At 46.8% G+C, this 18,274-nt stretch overlaps 1 protein-coding gene across 1 annotated transcript in view; it reads left to right on the top strand.

Annotated features, from left to right (window-relative positions):
* Positions 1-18,274, top strand: part of SLCO2A1 (solute carrier organic anion transporter family member 2A1) — a 104,015-nt gene that overhangs the window by 20,524 nt on the left and 65,217 nt on the right. The window contains exon 2 of the mRNA XM_067538703.1: positions 8,388-8,499. Coding sequence (XP_067394804.1) covers positions 8,388-8,499 — 112 coding nt within the window. The remainder of the gene's footprint in view (positions 1-8,387; positions 8,500-18,274) is intronic.

Here is an 18,274-nt window from a genome sequence, read left to right as displayed (position 1 = left end):
TTCCCTCCTGTGAACCCCATGCACAGGCCCCAACCATAGTTACAGCCCTGGCATTGCCCCATGTGTGATTACAGCTCAGGGCTCTTACTTCCACAGGTGCTAATCAACATCCAGGCCAAAAGATTACGGCCTCTGATATTGCTGGTGCTGTGGCTAGAGGTAACATACCCTGTATTGTGGACTGATGCTCATTTCCAGCAGCTGGTTTTTTTTTAAATAAAGTTAGAAGAATTTAAATCTATCTGCAAAGACACCTTTTTGCAAATAAAGTGTGTGTGTGGGGGGGGGGAACCCTCCTGATAAATAAGGTGTTTGGGCCCTGATCCAGCAAAGCACTTAAGCTCCAAATGGGGCTAATTGGGTACTCCCTGCACAGTGCAACCCAGTGCCGTCTTCATTAATGCAGAATAGCCCTTGCACCAAAAAATACAGCGATCGGGCTTAATTCTTGGCTTAACACAAAATGCAGCATCTGTGCAGTTAGCCTTGAATGGCTGGATTGCAAGTGAGAGTGCCTATAACAATTGAAACCAGAGCAACTGATACCTCTCTTGAGTTTGATTTTTGCCAACTTCTACAGCATTGACTCCAGCCCTAAGAATGAGTCGATATTCTGAGCTAGAGCAAAGCATTCATTGGAACACTCCTAACTGAGCCATTCAAAAATACCCAGAGTGCATCTCACTAATGAAGCTGGTGAAGTACAGTATGTTGTCACGCAGTGAGCTTTGCAGCAGGTGGATCTAGTTCCTGGAGTAGACGCTTACGGGCATTCTCTATGAGGAAGTACGGCAGCATTAGGAACCATTGGAGGGAAGACATCATTGGTATTTTGATGATTCAAAAGCTGGTTTTTCTTTTGCAAAACCTGGTTACTCTGTCATAAACATGGATGTTTCTTTACTCAATTACCTGTCAAAAATTGTACTATTTTTAAGAGTACTTTGGTAGCATTTCCTGCAATTTTAGTCACGGTTGCCCACAAACCATTATCATGGAATTTTTTTTTATGCCAACCCCCCCTTCCTCCATAATTTCATAGCCAGTGCCCTGGACTTTCACAGCTGTTTGTGAGGGATTATCTCGCCCCTGGCCAGTTCACGTTCCACCAGCCTTCTGAAATAATCAACTGTTTCCGTAACTTATCCCTGAAAAGTAAGATAATCCAGCTCCTCATCCACATAGCTTGGCTTCCCACTGGAATGTCTCAGCAATGTCACTTATGTCATTTGGAGAATCCCCTGATCCAGTGGCTAAAGCGGAGCAGAGATGTTAGGAGAAAGGCAATAACCAGTGATATCTCTGAAGCGGAGGATGTGCTGAAGAATTGGAGGACAGCTGTCACTGCTGGTCCCCATTTGTTTATGATCAGGAATGGAAGAATTTTGTATTCACCTAGGATTCATGTGACTTATAATATGCAACAGAAGGTCACCTTGATTCTTAGAAGCCCTTCATTTAGTCAAACTGGTAATACTACCAGCATCAGTTGCTGATATTGTCTCCCCTTGCAATAGGCAGACAAAGCAAACCAATTTCATCTGTTGCTGTACTCTTGTTCTGGCATTTGACTTGGTTGATTAAGGAATTCTGCCAAGTTTTCCCAGTGAGCTAAACTACCGCTGGCTGCCTCCCCGCGTTTGGGCAATCCAAGCTGCAGAGGGGATGTTCGGGAGATGCTGCTTTTTGGAAGATTTTCTGCAAAGAGGTGGGTTTTTTTCCACCTTCTGTGGGTGAACAGCTAGGCAATGTAGGGCTAGTGCAGTGCCCTAGTGGGCTGCATTATGATGAGAAGTTCCATTGACATCAATGGTATTGCAAGCTAGCCATAAACATTGAAAGTTGGACCCTTCGCCCTAGATTTCCTGGCTCTTGTAGCAATGTAGCCGTAGCCTGAGAACTCTCTGACTTTGGGTTCATGTTTAGTGTTGTTTATGAGTGTAACGTGTGAAAAAAACAAGCAAAGTTCATGTCATGCGTTTAATATTTTCTAGCTGGAAGTCCCCAAGGGGGTGGAGGGCTGGTGCAGGGCTGTCCACCCCATGTGATCCCAACGCAAGAGAGTGAGAGATTCAGCCCTTTCTGAATCATTGGGGGGGAGAGGGGAGGGGAGAAAGGCTGGCTGTCATACTCAGCAGCCTCTCCTCCTGGCCCTATTTGGGGAAAGAGAGTAGATTCTGACTCCCCATCTGCCCCACATTCCACCTGAGCACAAACGCTCAGGCTTTATGCAGGAACAGTGAGTTCGACAAGTAGAGTTTGCTGAGTAACTGTGCATTCAAAACAGGGACCTCCGTCAACATACTTGACAAAGCCCTGGCTGGGATGATTTAGTTGGGGTTGGTGCTGCTTTGAGCAGGGGGTTGGGCTAGATGACCTCCTGAAGTCCCTTCCAACCCTCATAGAATCATAGAGTTGGAAGGGACCTCAGGAGGTCATCTAGTCCAACCCCTTGCTCAAAGCAGGACTAACCAGGACTAACCTCAGCTAAATCATCCCAGCCAGGGCTTTGTCAAGCATCAGCTTAAAAACCTCCAAAGATGAAGATTCCACCACCTCCCCAGGTAACCCATTCCAGTGCTTCACCAGCCTTCTAGTGAAAAACATTTTCCTAATGTCCAACCTAGACCTCCCCCACTGCAACTTGAGACTGTTGCTCCTTGTTCTGGCATCTGCCACCACTGAGAACAGCCTAGCTCCATCCTCCCTGGAACCCCCTTTCAGGTAGTTAAAGGCTGCTATCAAATCCCCCCTCATTCTTCTCTTTTGCAGACTAAACAAGCCTAGTTCCATCAGGCTATCCTCATAAGCCTTGTGCTCCAGCCTCCTAATCATTTTTGTTGTCCTCCGCTGGACTCTCTCCAACTTCTCCACATCCTTTTTGTATTGGGGGGCCCAAAACTGGACACAATACTCCAAATGCGGCCTCACCAATGCCGAATAGAGGGGAATAATCACTTCCCATGATCTGCTGGCAATGCTCCTATTAATGCAGCCCAATATGCTATTAGCCTTCTTGGCAACTGGGCCACACTGCTGACTCATATCCAGCTTCTTATCCACTGTCCTTTTCTGCAGAACTGCTGCCTAGCTCATCGGTCCTAGCTCATCTTCTCTGATACTGAATCTCAGCTTCCCATAGTAGATGTATTAACCATTTCAGTGCTGTCTAACGTTAGGCACGCTGGGGGAAAACAGCTCTGCCACAAACCCATATTTATCATATACATCTTTATGGACGCACCAGTGGTTCCAGAGAATGCCGGCACTTTAACAATGGAGTAGCAATAAGCAGCGATGAAAGGGCTAAGGCTATCCGCGCATAGAGGTATTTCTACTGCAGGTTCTAGCCATACCCTATGCAATAAATACGTTTTCTCAGGTACTGTGGGTGTGCTCTTTACAGTACGTTATGATCAGCTTAGTCCATCAGAAGTCAGCTGAATTTGTGACTGAGGCATGATGTTACTGGCTGAAACAGCTGCTATCCGGAGAGCACTGTTATAACCAAATGACTGTCACAGGCTTAGTTAGAATAAGTTAAAGTGACAGTGCTTTAAAAAGCAGAGTGGAAGTTGAAAATTGAAGCCATTGGTTGGTTAGGTTTGTGCGAGGGGAGAGACACGGGAGCTAAGCATGCTTTCTTTTGACAATACACTTTTGAGGGGCAATGCTCCCATCAACCAAGAGTCTGTCTTTGCAGGGGTTATGTCGCTTGTAAATTGGTGAGCTGTAAAAAGCAATGCTTAGCCAAATCGTAGAGACCCCATCTTGTGGCAGGGCATGTCTGCATGTTACCTTTAGACCCAGTCGACGCATTATTTTTTTTAGAGGTGCTTGGGGAACTGAAACAATTTTTTGCCACCCATCCCATTTAAATACAAGCAACTGGCTCCTATCCACCAGGAGGAGTTGGCACAAGATATGCCCATGGAGCTAAGGCGCTGGTATCCCGAATGTAACTAACTCTGTTGACACAGATCAGGCCTGACTCTCCACTGCCTTGGAGCTGGAAAGGCATTTACAAAGATGCAAAATGCCCTAGGTGTTGCCTACTTGGTCGGCATACCTCTCCCCATTCTCCCAGGAGGTGGGTAAGTCAGTGGTGGTGTTCATAGTTTATGGATGAGGACACTAAGGCAGGAAAGTTAGGTGATGTGAGCAACATTTTCATTAATGATCTGGAGGATGGGGTAGATTGCACCCTCAGCAAGTTTGCAGATGAAACTAAGCTAGGAAGAGTGATAGATACCCTGGAAAATAGGGATAGGATACAGAGTGACCTAGACAAATTGGAGGATTGGGCCAAAAGAAATCTGATGAGATGTAACATAGACAAGTGCAGAGTCCTGCACTTAGGATGGAAGAATCCCATGCACTGCTAGAGACTGGGGACCGATGAGCGAGGTGGCAGTTCTGCAGAAAAGGACCTGGAGGTAACAGTGGATAAGAAGTTGGATATGAGTCAGCAGTGTGGCCCAGTTGCCAAGAAGGCTAATAGCATATTGGGCTGCATTAGTAGGAGTACTGCCAGCAGATCATGGGAAGTGATTTGGCATTGGTGAGGCCGCATTTGGAGTATTGTGTCCAGTTTTGGGCCCTCCACCACAAAAAGGATGTGGAGAAGTTGGAGAGAGTCCAGCAGAGGGCAACAAAAATGATTAGGGGGCTGGAGCACAAGACTTATGAGGAGAGGCTGAGGGAACTAGGCTTGTTTAGTCTGCAAAAGAGAAGAATGAGGGGGGATTTGATAGCAGCCTTTATCTACCTGAAAGGGAGTTCCAGGGAGGATGGAGCTAGGCTGTTCTCAGCGGTGGCAGATGCCAGAACAAGGAGCAACGGTCTCAAGTTGCAGTGGGGGAGGTCTAGGTTGGACATTAGGAAAAAGTTTTTCACTAGGAGGGTGGTGAAGCACTGGAATGGGTTACCTAGGGAGGTGGTGGAATCTTCATCTTTAGAGGTTTTTTAAGTTGCGGCTTGACAAAGCCCTGGCTGGGATGATTTAGCTGAGTTTAGCCCTGCTTTGAGCAGGGGGTTGGACTAGATGACCTCCTGAGGTCCCTTCCAACTCTAATCTTCTATAATTCTATGATTCTAAGATCACAGAGCCAGGCTTAGAATGTTGGAATCCCTTATTCTTGGCCCCATGCTCCGTCCACTGCGAGTGCATTTGCCTCTCCTACTCTTGAAATGCGCTCTCTTGTGGCCGGAGGTTACTGCATTCGATGTTTAGCCAAGGAACTGCTGTGGAACTTATGCTGGCCCTAGCATCTTCCTCAACCACCTGGCTGGCACTGCCCGCCACATAGCCATGAGCTCATCTGGAGTTCGCTGAAACATCCAGGGAGTCAGGGCCAGTGGCTTTTCAGCCCAAGGGCTGCAGCAGTAGCTGGCTCGCAGCCCTGGTGATCTACGGTTTCCAGGCTGTCACTGCAAGGGGTGTGTGTGTGTGACGAGGGGGACGATTTAAGGAAATCTGAGAGTTTTCTGGATCCCCAGAATCTAGGGCTGCCAACTTTCTAATTTCTGAAAAACAGATGCTACAGCACAAGCACTGGAACCGCCCCCTGTCCTGCCTCTTCCCTCGAGACCCCTCCCTCACTTGCTCCTCCCCCTTCCTCATCACTTGATCCTCTCCACCTCCCTCCTTTCCCCACCCCTGCTGGGCTCCCTCTGCTCCAGGGCTGTGATGGGAGCTGCAGCCCCTGACATGGATCCTGCCTGCCCATGAGATGCAGGTAGGAGGCAGCCCTGGCTGATCAGGGGCTGGCATGGGTTGATGACATGGCACCTCCCCACACCCGCAGTGATCAGACTTTTGGTGTCCAGTCAATACATCTGACCAGACACTGTACAGATCCTTTTCAATTGGATTTCCAGTTGAAAACTGGACACCTGGCAACCCTACGGAATCACTGGGGATCCTTGAGTGCAGGGTCGTGGGGCCCCAACTCCAGCTCTGACTCACCTCGGTCACACCTGCCCCTGTGTCGTGCAGGCAGCGATTCTGTTACCTAAAAGATAGCTGCTTGCTGGCTGCGCCACTGCAGCCTATGCTGAATGTCTCCCAGTTTAAAGTCCAGAGCACCTCTGACAGCTCAGTCTGAAGTTTATTTGCTAAAGTTGGCCAAGTGCTGCAAAAAAGAGTCCCTGAATATTAATTTGTCTATTTAAAAGTGTTAGCTTTGACTGTGCTCCCTCCCTACTGTCTTTGCTTTCTGCTAACTTCAGTGTGATCAAGGTTTACTAGCCCAGATGCTCATGGAAAGTAAATTCCTGTATTCATGTTGGAAGCGTTTGCATGCTTTTGCAACCAGGAAGTGGAAACAATGCCATGTGACTTACCTGGCCAATCACAGATAATGGGTGCTGGTCAAGTTTACATTTGTGAGCAAATCTAAAGTTGTTTTTAAAAAAGGTATTGGTTGACAGCTCATAATGAATGGCTGTGAAGCTATCACGATCCACTCATGGATATTTTGCAAGGAGAAAAAGAATATAGGAATTGCCAGAGTGGATTGGACCATCCAATAACCTGTTTCTGACAATGGCTATGTGCTTCAAAGGAAGATGTAAGAAACTCTGCTGGAGGCATAATCTGCCTCCAGGGAAAGTTTTTCCTGACCCCATTAGTTAGAGATTCAACAAAGTCCAGAAGCAGAAGCCTTTCAGAAATGCTTGTTTATTTTTTTGGCATTTACTATTATAACTTTGGATATTCTTGTTATCTAGATAAATGTGTAATCTCTTTATGAATGCTGCTAAAGAGGTATCCTCTGTGATATCTTGTGGCAATGAGTTCCACAGGCTAATTGTGCACTATGTTGAAAAAGAGACTAAATTAACTGCATAAATTACTCCTTGAGAATTATTCACTCAGCTCTGTGTTTAGCACCACCTATGCCCCAATCCTGCAAACTACTCTGTGCAGGGAGACTCCAGGACCCGCTCAGAGCCCTACTGAAGTCAAAGGGCTCCTGTGTGGGCACAGGGATCTGGCTGCATGAAGCAGTGTGCAGGACCATCCCGTAGCTTTATTGACAGGTGTCTTAGCACCCAAGATCACCACCCTGGTAGCGCAGCCCTTAGCAAGAAGCAATTTACAACTAGGATATATAGTGCATTTGGTGTGAAGGTACTTGAAAAATACTAAAATAAATTAGATTGCAGTTGTGCTGCTATTTCCTTGGGGGTCCATTTGCCAGGTTTTTTTTTCTCTCCCACATGATTGTGCACATCGGAAAGCCTCGGGCATCATCCATTCAGTTTGACATTTCTGAGAAAATATTCAAATTGAAACCCAGCTTCTCCCCCTGCGCAAACGAAAACCTGCCCTCTTCTCTCTCTCTCTCCACTGCTGCATAAAGCAGTTTAAATAAATCAGTTCTTTGTGCAAACATAACCTCAGTGAGGTCTCTGAAAGAACAGCTCCCTGGAAATTTACAAACGCCGTTTTCCTGTAAGTGAAAACAGGCAGGAAGCAGAACACGCTAGCGTTTGTGTGTGAGGCAAAACTCCCACCTGCTTGGGAAAGCGATTTCTTTCTTTCTCTCGTTGTCTGCTGCTAAAAGATCCCCCTTTCCAATCTGACCCGCTAGAGATGCGAAAGGCAGATTAGCACAAACATAGTCCGCACAACAAGCAGATGTCCTGTCACCCGTTCCCTGGGGAACACCTGAGTTAAAAGATGGATCAGCTCCATCTTGTAGGGCTTTGTTCTGCTGCCCCTCACCGTGGCACATTGGTGCCTTTCATGTTCATGAGATCAGCAATAGCAAAGTCCCTCTTCCCAAAGCCTCAGGCTTTCACTAAGTTATACAAACTCTTCCTGGGGAAGGGTTTTTTTTTTTGGTGGGGTGAGAAGAGGGTGATTGAGGCTCTGGATATCTTTATGGTGGGAAAGCTACAGCTAATGTTTTGCAGCACTGCCTAAAGAGATCCGACTTTGCAGGGATCTCTTTTATGATCCACATGGCATGCGTGTGGGGGAAGGGAGGAGAGGACGCTCGGACCTGTCACTGTAATGTCAGCTGTGTGACAGATTATTAACCACACCTGCCCGGGAATGGTGGTGCGGGAGCCTTGTTCAGTCTCCCTGTGCCTTTAAAGTTCCCTTTATACACAAATGAAAAGAGGGAGGAGAAATAAAGTTTCATCATCACTATTCCAGAGAGCAGCCTTATAAAAACTTCATGCTCACACTCTGTCTCACATGCTTGGACAGCTTTCAGTTCTGACTTATCAGAATCCAGGCTGGAGGAAAGGAAGGAGAGAAAGGTTTATATCAACAGACAGCTCAGCACTTCAGCATTTTGGTACACTTCTGATTTACTGGGGAGTAGGGGAAAAAGAGGAAACTAACTAAATGTGCATTGGCCTCCCAACAGCAATTCTGGTCAAACAATGGGAATTCAGCCTGAACACAGCAAAACTCCAGGCGTCAGCAGTAGTCCCAAAAGCTGTCGCACCTGTTACCGAAACATCTTTTGCAATATCAAGGTAAGGAGCTTAACTTTGTATTGCTTTTCTTCCTTAGCTGCTTGGGAGAATGGCGACATGTTTGCTTTTCAAATTTTCACAGGACTTTTACCAACAGCAGCGTTATTTCTGAATGCACACTTCTTTAAGCTCCTAGAATTCAGTGCATTTCTTAAAACGCAGCATTTCAAACTCTCTCTTGTCCTCCTGCAACACAAAGTACTAAGAGAACCTGGCAAACCTGTGGCAGGGCAATAAATGTAGATTTTTGGGGTACCGTGGTTCTTGGCATGGTGCTTATTTGCAGTGTAGTGCAATGCAAGTTTGTCGTCAGGATAGCTGCTCACCAAGAGCGAGCCATAGACACGTAGGACCAGATCTGCAGGTGGGAAAGCTATGCTGATTTACACCACCTAAGAATCTGGCCCACTACTGTTTAACCACAGCATGCTTTTGGTTAGGGAATGATTAGGGTCATGGTGTGAAAAGAAAATGCTGCCTTAAAATCATATTGATTTGCTTTCAAAGTCTCTGCAAGGACAATTTTATTGTTAATACAGTCAAAAGTGTGAGATATTTCTCAGCTGGCTTAGTTCTCCCTTCCTTTAGTCAACAAAGAAGTGATTTTATTTCATCTGCATCCTTTATATACAGGGTATGCCCACATGGGGGGAGAGGTGTGGTGTTTAAAATGCAACAGCTAACCTGTTTTAAAACCCTGCTATAGACTGGGCCCACAGTTCACCTTGACCAGTTAACAGGTGTTAAAACTATAACTTGCCCTGTCTGTGCTAGCATTTTAAAATACATTAGCGACCACATTTTAAAACACCTTTTTTTTCCTTCAGTGGCTTCAGTGCACTCCTTGGGCCAGCCCTTGACCTGGTGTAATAGGTGTTAATGGAGCCATGCTGATTTGCCCCAGTTGAGGATCTGGCCCATGTGTTTTGCTGGTTACAAGCCCCACAAAGGACATTTTCATTCTTTGTTCCCCCAGCCCAGAGTGTAAAAAAACTGCCAGCAGCTCCTAGAGAAATGCTGGAAGATCCGATTTCTAAACTGACCCCATGACACTTTCTCTACTTCATAGACACACGCCTGTATTCCTCTGCTGATGTGGGTAACACTCATGGGAGGGAGAGACATGCACTGATGCACTGTGTGTCAACAGGAAAACAGAGCTGCATGTGTGAGCAGGAGAGCCAGGCGGGATATGTTTGTATGGGGTGACGGAACAGGTGTGTGTGTGTGGGGGGGGTGTTACAGGGCTGGGCACAGGCATTCGGAGTGGCAGAGCAGGGGATGGCTCTGCATCGCAGCCTAAGTGACCCATGCAGGTGCATGGCAGGGGACCGGCCATCGCTTTTCCAGCTGGCAGCAGCTTGCCCAGCTGATGCACTCTGCCCTGGGGCTGGTGATTTCCCACTGGCACTGTATGTATACTAGTTGTGTTTATTACCATCTGACAGCAGCACTGTAAGGAAGGGTTTGTCGGCACTTTCTTTAGGAACCGAGCCTTTTATCTCAGCAGCTCACAAATTCCCAGGCTGAGCCAGCCACTCAGGTCCCTTGGCACACTTTTTTTTTTTTTTTTTTTTTACCTGATTTTCTTTCTAATCATTTGTTTCCTTTTCCTCTGCCAGGCAGAGTGACAAGCCCCTGCTCCCACTCTATGCACCTTCTGAGGGGCTGATGCTTGAGCAACACAGGAAAATAGCTTCAGTTAATTTGTGCCACCACTTCTGCTCTCAGTCACCCCTGTGTAAACCCACAGTCACGCCCCCGACGTCTCTAGCCCTGGCTGTCAGGTGCATCGGGCAGCTTTGTGCTGCCTTGCTAGCACAAAGGGGCAGAACGGGCAATGGAGGATGGTGCAGAGCTTGTGCAGAACCTGTCATCTTGTCTCCTAGCCCGGGACAGTTTTAGGGCAGGTGACCCAGGCGACTGCCTGAGGTACCGGGCTTGGGGGGTGCCAGGCTCAGGGGGCTGCTTTTATTGTTTGCGACAAAAAGGAAAAATCAAAAGTCTGAAGTAAAATGTTTCAGGTCTTTTGTCTGTGGATTCACTATTCACTAACCTCCTAGAATGCTCTGGACCTTTCTAGAATCTCGTGAAGCCTTCCAGATTTTCTGAGGAACTACATTTTCCTCGAGCCTCCTGGAATGTTGTCAGCCAGGCCCTCGCGGATATATTTACTTATATAGGGCATGAATAAATACAGATTTACAGATCTTAGCGTGCACATTTTTCATCTTATATGACAGGGATAAATCATGTGTCCAAATCATGCAATGCAATAAAACGCAATAAAAATTAACAAATGGAGGGTGGCGGTTGAAGCCGATCTTTGCCTGGAGCACCATTTGGTTTAGGGCGAGCCCTGCTCCCAGCTGCTGCAAACAGGGTGTGGAAGAGGGAAAGCAGCATCTCCAGGGCTTCTCTCTGCCCTGTTAATCTCTGACTACCAGAGTGGTTGAAATTCAAAGGCCTGTGGTAGGCAGAAAGTCAGATTAGATGATCAGATGGTCCCTTCTCACCTTAAACCCTATGAATCTATGAAATGCACGGGGGCAGTTGGCAGCTGGTATAATTTAAAGCAGCCTTCAGGCTATTCCAGTTTATACCAAGCGACAGACTCAGGATACAGCCAGCCTGGGTCTGGGAGACTGAAAACGTGTCTTAAAAACCATCTGAACAATCCCTTCCTGAGCTGCAGTAAAAGGGCTTGGATGCCCAGAGGGAGGTGGAGGAAATATCCTTAGACCTTAAAGGAATCACTGGTCTCAAGGCTGTTTTAAGGTTGAAAAAGTTGTTAGAGTGGAAACAGTTATTTTACAGGATCTTCCCCTAACCATGAATATCCTTCTAGCTACTGTCCACCCAAATCCGGCATATCTTCATGACCGAGACACGGTGGGTGAGGGAATTTCTTGGGTGAGGGAATTTCTTTTATTGGACCAATTTCTGTTGGGGGAAGGGCCAAGCTTTCAAGCATCACAGAGCTCTTCAGGTCCGTGTAGCTCGAAAGCTTGTCCCTTCCCTTTGCAGAAGGTCTTCCAGGAAAAGATTCCCTCACCCATCTTGTCTCTCGCACATCCTGGGACCAAATTGGCTACAACAGCACTGCAAACAGATCTTCCTAGTACTTAGAACAGAAAATTCTGCACCATACTGCTCCATTCACATTGGTTTGGGTCTGATGGACCCAGAGACCTACTGTCAGTGGAGCTTTATTCAGCTGATGTGGGCAAAGCTTCAAGGTCCTGTTTGACCCCTCACTGAGCCTGGATGACCAGGTAGCATCGGTTTCCAAAAATGCCACCTTTCTCCTCCAACTTGCTAGGAAGCTCTGTCCCTCCTCCTGGATGAGGCCTGGACAAAGTGATCCATGCATTGGTCACCGCCCGGCTGGATCACTATGACTCGTATCTGAATCCGAACGTGAAGCTGATGCACAGGGTCCAGCTTGTACAGAACGTGGCTGTCCACCTTCCACGTGGCTCAGACCACCGGGAGCCCACCAGGCCTGTGCTCACATCCCTCCACTGGCTCCCCACCAGCATCCGATGCCAATTTAAAGCCGTAGTTCTAATTTTCAAAGCGGTTAATGGCTCAAGCCCCAGCTACACCAAAGACCAGTTTTGGTCTTTGAGCCACAACAACTGCGGCACGCCTCTGGAGCAACACAGAAGCTAATGCCCAGGAGGAAGTATGTGAGAGCTGGGGACAAAGAATTATCTGTTGAGGGTGTTGCTACTGGACACTTTGTGATCAGTGTGGGTACCAGGGAAACCCGGTACACCCGATTTGCAGATCAATAAGGTTTAATGTGCAAGGTTTTCTATAAATATACTAATTAAATACAAAGCCTAGAATTAACTACACTATATCATGCTCACTAAGCCAGGGGAACTAAGCAGTCACTCAGAAGGCTGTATACAGGAACAGCTTTCTTCAGGGGCCCTGCCAGGGAGTCAGTGGATCCTCTGGTCCGACCGGCAGCACCTCCTGTGGAATCAGGTGTTGATGGAGCACCCTCCTTTGTCCAAGTGGTGACTTCTTATATCCTTCCATAAACAGCTTTCACCTAATTACCCCTCTACTTATTAGCATATATGCTAATTACCTACATTGGGTTTTCACCCTTAACTACATTCCATTCTCACCATAATAATTGGGGTCATCAAAACAACATCTCGTGATGAGGGGTGGTGTAAAAGTATGCCCCTTGGCAATGAAAAAGTGCACCCCCAGACGTTCAAGGATAATTTGTTGTTCCCATCACCGTTATCTATGTGCAGCTGCAAGCATACATGTTGTGTATTTTGTCGTGATGTGTGCCGTGGTATGCAGAAACGGAGACATCTGCAAGGTTACTCAGTAGTCCTAGTCATCTCTGCCATCTGGAAGATGTCATGCTACACGGGTCAGAATAGCCAACAAGCAACTGAAGCTATGGTAGGCCTGTAGGACAGTGGTCAAGCAACTCAAATTGTACTGAGTCTCCAACAGAGGGGATCTGGTTGTGGAATGATCTTCCAGAAAACTTGCAAATCCAAGTCTCGGCATCTTTAGGAAACATTGTAAGGCCTTCCTCTTTTGAGAGAGACTTTCTACCCTCCCTCCCAGTGTTGCAAAGGAGCCTTTGAGTAAGTTAGAGTCAGACCCTTTAGCATTTACAAATGAAGAAACTGGAAGAGTTATTAGTCTGATTGATATTATCTATTTCTCTGATTTGTAAATATGTATACAAGTTAATGCTTTTTACAAGACAGAGAAATAGCTAAGCCTCTGTGTGACAATATATTGTGTGCATATATTTTCTACAAGTGTCTTAACTATCCAGAAATACTGAGATTTTCCTTTGTCTGTAGTGATAGACCGAGGGGATGGAAGTTTGGGTCAAAAATGATTGCCTCCAAGGTTGAAAAGCGACTGAAAGCCAATGGCCACCAGGTGCCTCCAGTCAAAAGACGTAATGGCAAATGTGACAGTAATGGTTGGGAGCGTTCTTGTGCGGTGAGGGTTGCATCGTCAACCCAAAAGGCACTAGTTTGCCCTGCAGTGTAAACCCTCCAGCTGATAAAGTATTATAGCCCTAATTTAACAGATACATACTTGGCACTGCAAATAATGTGTTAAATAAGCAGCTGGCTCTGTGCCAATATTCCCTTGGTGTCTGCACAGAAACAAGTACACGATCAGGGCTTCAGTGAATAAAGCCGAGTGTCCTCGTATAAACAATAGCAGTTGCTGAACACGGCTGTGATTTCAATGCACCGCAATTGTTAAGGGTTGCAACCCCATGCTCTGGGGGTCCATAAACCTCTGACTGCCAAAAGCTGAGACCAGATGCCCTGTTCTGTCATTCCCTCTGAAGTACCTGGTGCTGACTACTGCCAGAAGACAGGACACTGGGCTAGATGGGCCTTTGGTCTGACGCAACATGGCCATTTTTATAGTGCTCTCTAAGTATTGATAATGAAGCTCATGTCATTTCCCAGTCATCCTGAGGTGTGTCAGGCTGCTGCTGCTCTGTGCAGTTGCAGTTAGAGGGGGGCTAGCTCTCTTTCTTCGCTGTGTTTGGAAATAGGATTGTGCTAGCCAAAGCCCTGAGTGATCTCACCTGCTGCTTCGCTGTCTTGGCCTGGAGAATTATGGGTAAGAGGAAGCAAGGCGAAGCTCTGGGTGTCCAGCGGAACCAGCTGTTGCAGATAGAATGAAAATAAAGGTTTGAACACAACTGCTGTCTGCATCAGGGTGCTTATAATGTCTCGGCTCTCCTGCAAAGATCTTGGAGATCAGAGGCGGATGGGGGACTTCTCCTGTTATGGGTGGATTAGAAAGCATCATTGAGGAGCAGAGGGAACCGTGTGAAAGCAGGGCTTGAGAAAGGTCTTGTGGATGACGTGTCCATAGCTTGTGTCTGATGCTGTATTACTAACTGTCTTGGCACATATCTGTGCTCTGGCCCCCCGGCCTTTCAGGGGTCCCACCTTTGCACTTTACTGTAAATGTGTGGGTGACTGAACCTCTGTTGTTGGTCTCTTAGGGGGCAGCATTTACTCCCCCTTATTATTTGTTAGTATCACTATGTTTAAATTATAATAGCACTGAGAAGTCATAACGAAGATCAGCCTACTAGGAGATAGTCTTTGCTCTGAAGAGTTTACAGTCTACATAGACAGCACAGTTGCAAAGAGTAAAAGGGGAAACTGAGGTGAAATGACTTGCCTGAGGTCACCCAGCAGGTCACTGATACAGCAAGGAACAGACCCTCAATTTTCTGAGTCCCTGTCCAGTGCCTTAACCACTAGACAGTGCTGCCTCTTATCACCCTATTGATGTTCATTCCATCCTTTTAAACAGCAATTGAAAACTACTTTGGCAGAGTATCTTAAGTGCCTCCGCCTCCTGTGGCAAACAGCTTGGCACCTTTTTATTGTGATTTATTTACTGTAGCTTGCTTCGTTTATGGTGTTTTTATTAGCATTGTCTTTCAATTGCCCATGCAGTGCCCTAAGAGCTATGATGGGCACGGAGACCATGTACACAAAACTCTTATTAACTTGGCTGGACAGGTCAGCACTCAGCGAGCACTGCAACGGAGTGCTTTTCTTTATTGTAAAACAGCGAGAGTCCTGTGGCACCTTCAAGACTAACACATTTATTTGGGCATGAGCTTTCGTGGGCAGAAACCCACTTTGTTGGATGCATGAAATGGAAACTTCAGTTTGGTAGGCATATATACACATGCCAGGATGGGTGAGTTACATCACAGTGAGGAGGGCGAGTGTTAACGAGGTAAATACAACCAGGGTGAATGAGGCCATTCACAACAGTTGATGAGAAGGTGTGAATGTCAAAAGAGGGAATGTTATTTTTGGGAGTGGGCTAGCCACTCCCAGTCTACATTATCAGACTAGGTCTGAACAGAAAGTTTGCATATGAGTTCCAGCTCTGCAGTTTCACACTGGAGGTTTTTTTTTTTGTTTTTTTGTTTTTTTTTTTTGTTTTGTTTGTTGAAGTATGGCAACTTTCAAGTCTGTTACTGAGTGTCCAGGGAGACTGAAGTGGTCTCCTACTGGTTTTTCAATGTTACCATTCTTGATGTCTGATTTGTGTCCATTTATTCTTTTGCGTAGTGACAGTCCGGTTTGGCCAATGTACATGGCAGAGGGGCATTGCTGGCACATGATGGCATATATCACATTAGTAGATGTGCAGGTGAACGAGCTCCTGATGGTGTGGTTGATGTGGTTAGGACCTGTGATGGTGTCACTTGAGTAGACATGCGGGCAGAGTTGGCAACGGGGTTTGTTGCAAGGATATGTTTCCTGGGTTAGTGTTTCTGTTGTATGGTGTGCAGTTGCTGGTGAGTATTTGCTTCAGGTTGGGGGGCTGTCTGTAAGTGAGGACTGGTCTTCCTCCCAGGGTTTGTGAGAGTGAGGGATCGTCTTCCAGGATAGGCTGTAGATCCTTGATGATGTGTTGGAGAGATTTTAGCTGGGGGATGTAGGTGGTGGCCAGTGGCGTTCTGTTGTTTTCCTTGTTGTGTCTGTCCTGTAGTAGGTGACTTCTGGCTACCCGTCTGGCTCTGTCAATCTGTTTCTTCACTTCCCTAGGTGGGTATTGTAGTTTTAAGAATGCTTGATAGAGATCCTGTAAGTGTTTGTCTCTATCTAAGGGATTGGAGCAAATGAGGTTGTATCTTAGGGCTTGGCTGTAGACAATTTATTGTGTAGAGCTCCAAAGTGAAAGTAAAAAAAAAATAGAGAAAGCAAGAAATTCTGAGACCCAGGCAAAGGGAAAAAGAGAGATGTTTTCCGATGGGCTTTGAAACTAGAGGGAGATGCAGGAAGGCAATGCTGGGTGGTCGAGGCTGCAGAAGGACCATTGTATTCTCAACCCATTGAGACTTCATGATGGGAAAGTGAGGAGGCCTAAGCTAGGTGGTTGGAGGAGACCTACTGATGTAGGTAGAAGCAAGTCCATGGAGAGTCTAAAAACCAAAGAGGGCATCCTGAAATGATCAGAAGCGGAATCCGGAAATGAATCCGGAGCGAGTGGAGTCATTTGAACATATCAGCGATGAGGTCACACTTCTCTGTCCACCTGTGAAAGCAGTCAGTGTCACTCCATGCATGCTGATGTCTGGAGAACTAGAGAGACCACTAAAAGGTAACTGAAGTAATCCAGGCAGGGAGAGATGGAGACACGGGTGAAGGTGCTGAGATAAAGGGATGCTGTACATAAACAATACAGAAACAGGCAAATCTGCAGGGACTGGAAATGTGGGAGGAGAAGGCAAAGCCAGGGTCAACGGTCACTTCAAGTTTCTTTTGATACTGGGGACACCAGGATATCAGAGTCCAGGAGGGGAATGGTGGAAAAGAAGAGGTGTCTGGGGATGCTCTTGCATAAGAGAAACACTTCAGTTTTTTAGGCATTTGGCTCGAGGAAGTTACAATGAAGACACAGGTCATTGAAGGTGTAGAGAGATATGTACGGTGGAGTAGCTTCAGCCTCAAACCATTCGATAAGGGAGAGATAAGGAAGGAAGAGAGAGAGAGAGGGAAATAGCACAGGATCAAAAATGGGTTCCTGGGACTCAGTCAAAAAGGGCAGTGGTATAGAACTTTTATTCCTGTCAGAGAAAAGGGCGTAGGAGTGGGACATTGACAGGAAGGAGACAGTGACACATGCATGGGTTTGTCGGAGGTCCAAGAAGGGCTTCATACTGCTGAAAGGTCAAGGAGAAGAATGAGCCCTGGCCCTTACAAAGGAGAAGGCTTTTGGTCTGTAGGAAAAATCAGTGTGCACGCCAGGGCTGGAGCAGATAAGCCACTGGTACTGCTGCTGTGGTTGGAAACAGAAGGGCTGCTCTCCCAGGCAATTAGCTGAGGTAGGGAAGGGGGTCGCTAAGGCGTCCGATGAAGTGTTTCAGGATCTAGGGAGGGTTTTTTAAGAAGGGAGCAAAGCGCAACAGGGAACTGGGAGAAAGGCGGGGGAGGTTCCAGGGAGAAAATCCAGTCCCTCAAAACCCCTATGTCAGAAATGTCTGAGGGACAAAGGCATTGTAGGGAAGGAGAGGGGGGAACCATTGGTTTGAGAGATGTGTGAGGGGCAGGGTTGCCGTTTGCCCATAAACTTGTGGGACGTTCATGTGGAAAGGCAAAGGAGGGACTCCCAGGGCCTGCTCTGGCTGTGCTAATTCCTTACGACTGCTGTAAGGTACCTTTGCACTGCCAGAGCGGGGGAAGTGTAATTAACCCAGTCAGGGACATGTAAACGAGAATCGGGCCCATAGCGCCCAATTATGATAAAGGGGAAAAAAAACTTCTGTGCATTTCATGCCAGATTCTGGCATCCTTGCTCATGCTGGGCAATGCCTTACTCCTGAAGTAAGTACCACTCCATTCAGTGGGAGTACTCCCGGAGTAAAGTGCTACTCCCATGAGCAGGGGTGGCAGAATCTGACCCTTACTGCCTTGATAGTATTGCAGCTACGACAGTGACTATTCATGCTGCCATTTTTCCCTGTAATGACTCGGGCTGGGATTTACAAAGGTGCCCAGCTCTCATTGGAATTCAATGGGATTTGAGCTCTTAACTCCCCCAGTCTATTTTTCTATAGGTTCTTACACAGTAGTCATCACTGAGTGTAGTAAATATCTGAGCGCCTTCCACATGCATTAAGCAATGTGACTAACATTGGTCATGTGTTTTGCCTTCTCATCCTCTCCCCAGGGGAAGAAACCTATCCAGTGGAACTTCTGGTTTTTCAAATGTTTTT

The sequence above is a fragment of the Emydura macquarii genome, unplaced genomic scaffold (assembly GCF_026122565.2).
Source record: "Emydura macquarii macquarii isolate MOO-44397 ecotype Brisbane River unplaced genomic scaffold, CSIRO-AGI_Emac_v2 contig_499, whole genome shotgun sequence".
In the NCBI taxonomy this organism is placed as follows: Eukaryota; Metazoa; Chordata; order Testudines; family Chelidae; genus Emydura; species Emydura macquarii.
Note: the sequence above shows the minus strand (reverse complement) of the source record. Positions and strands in the feature narration are given on the sequence as shown.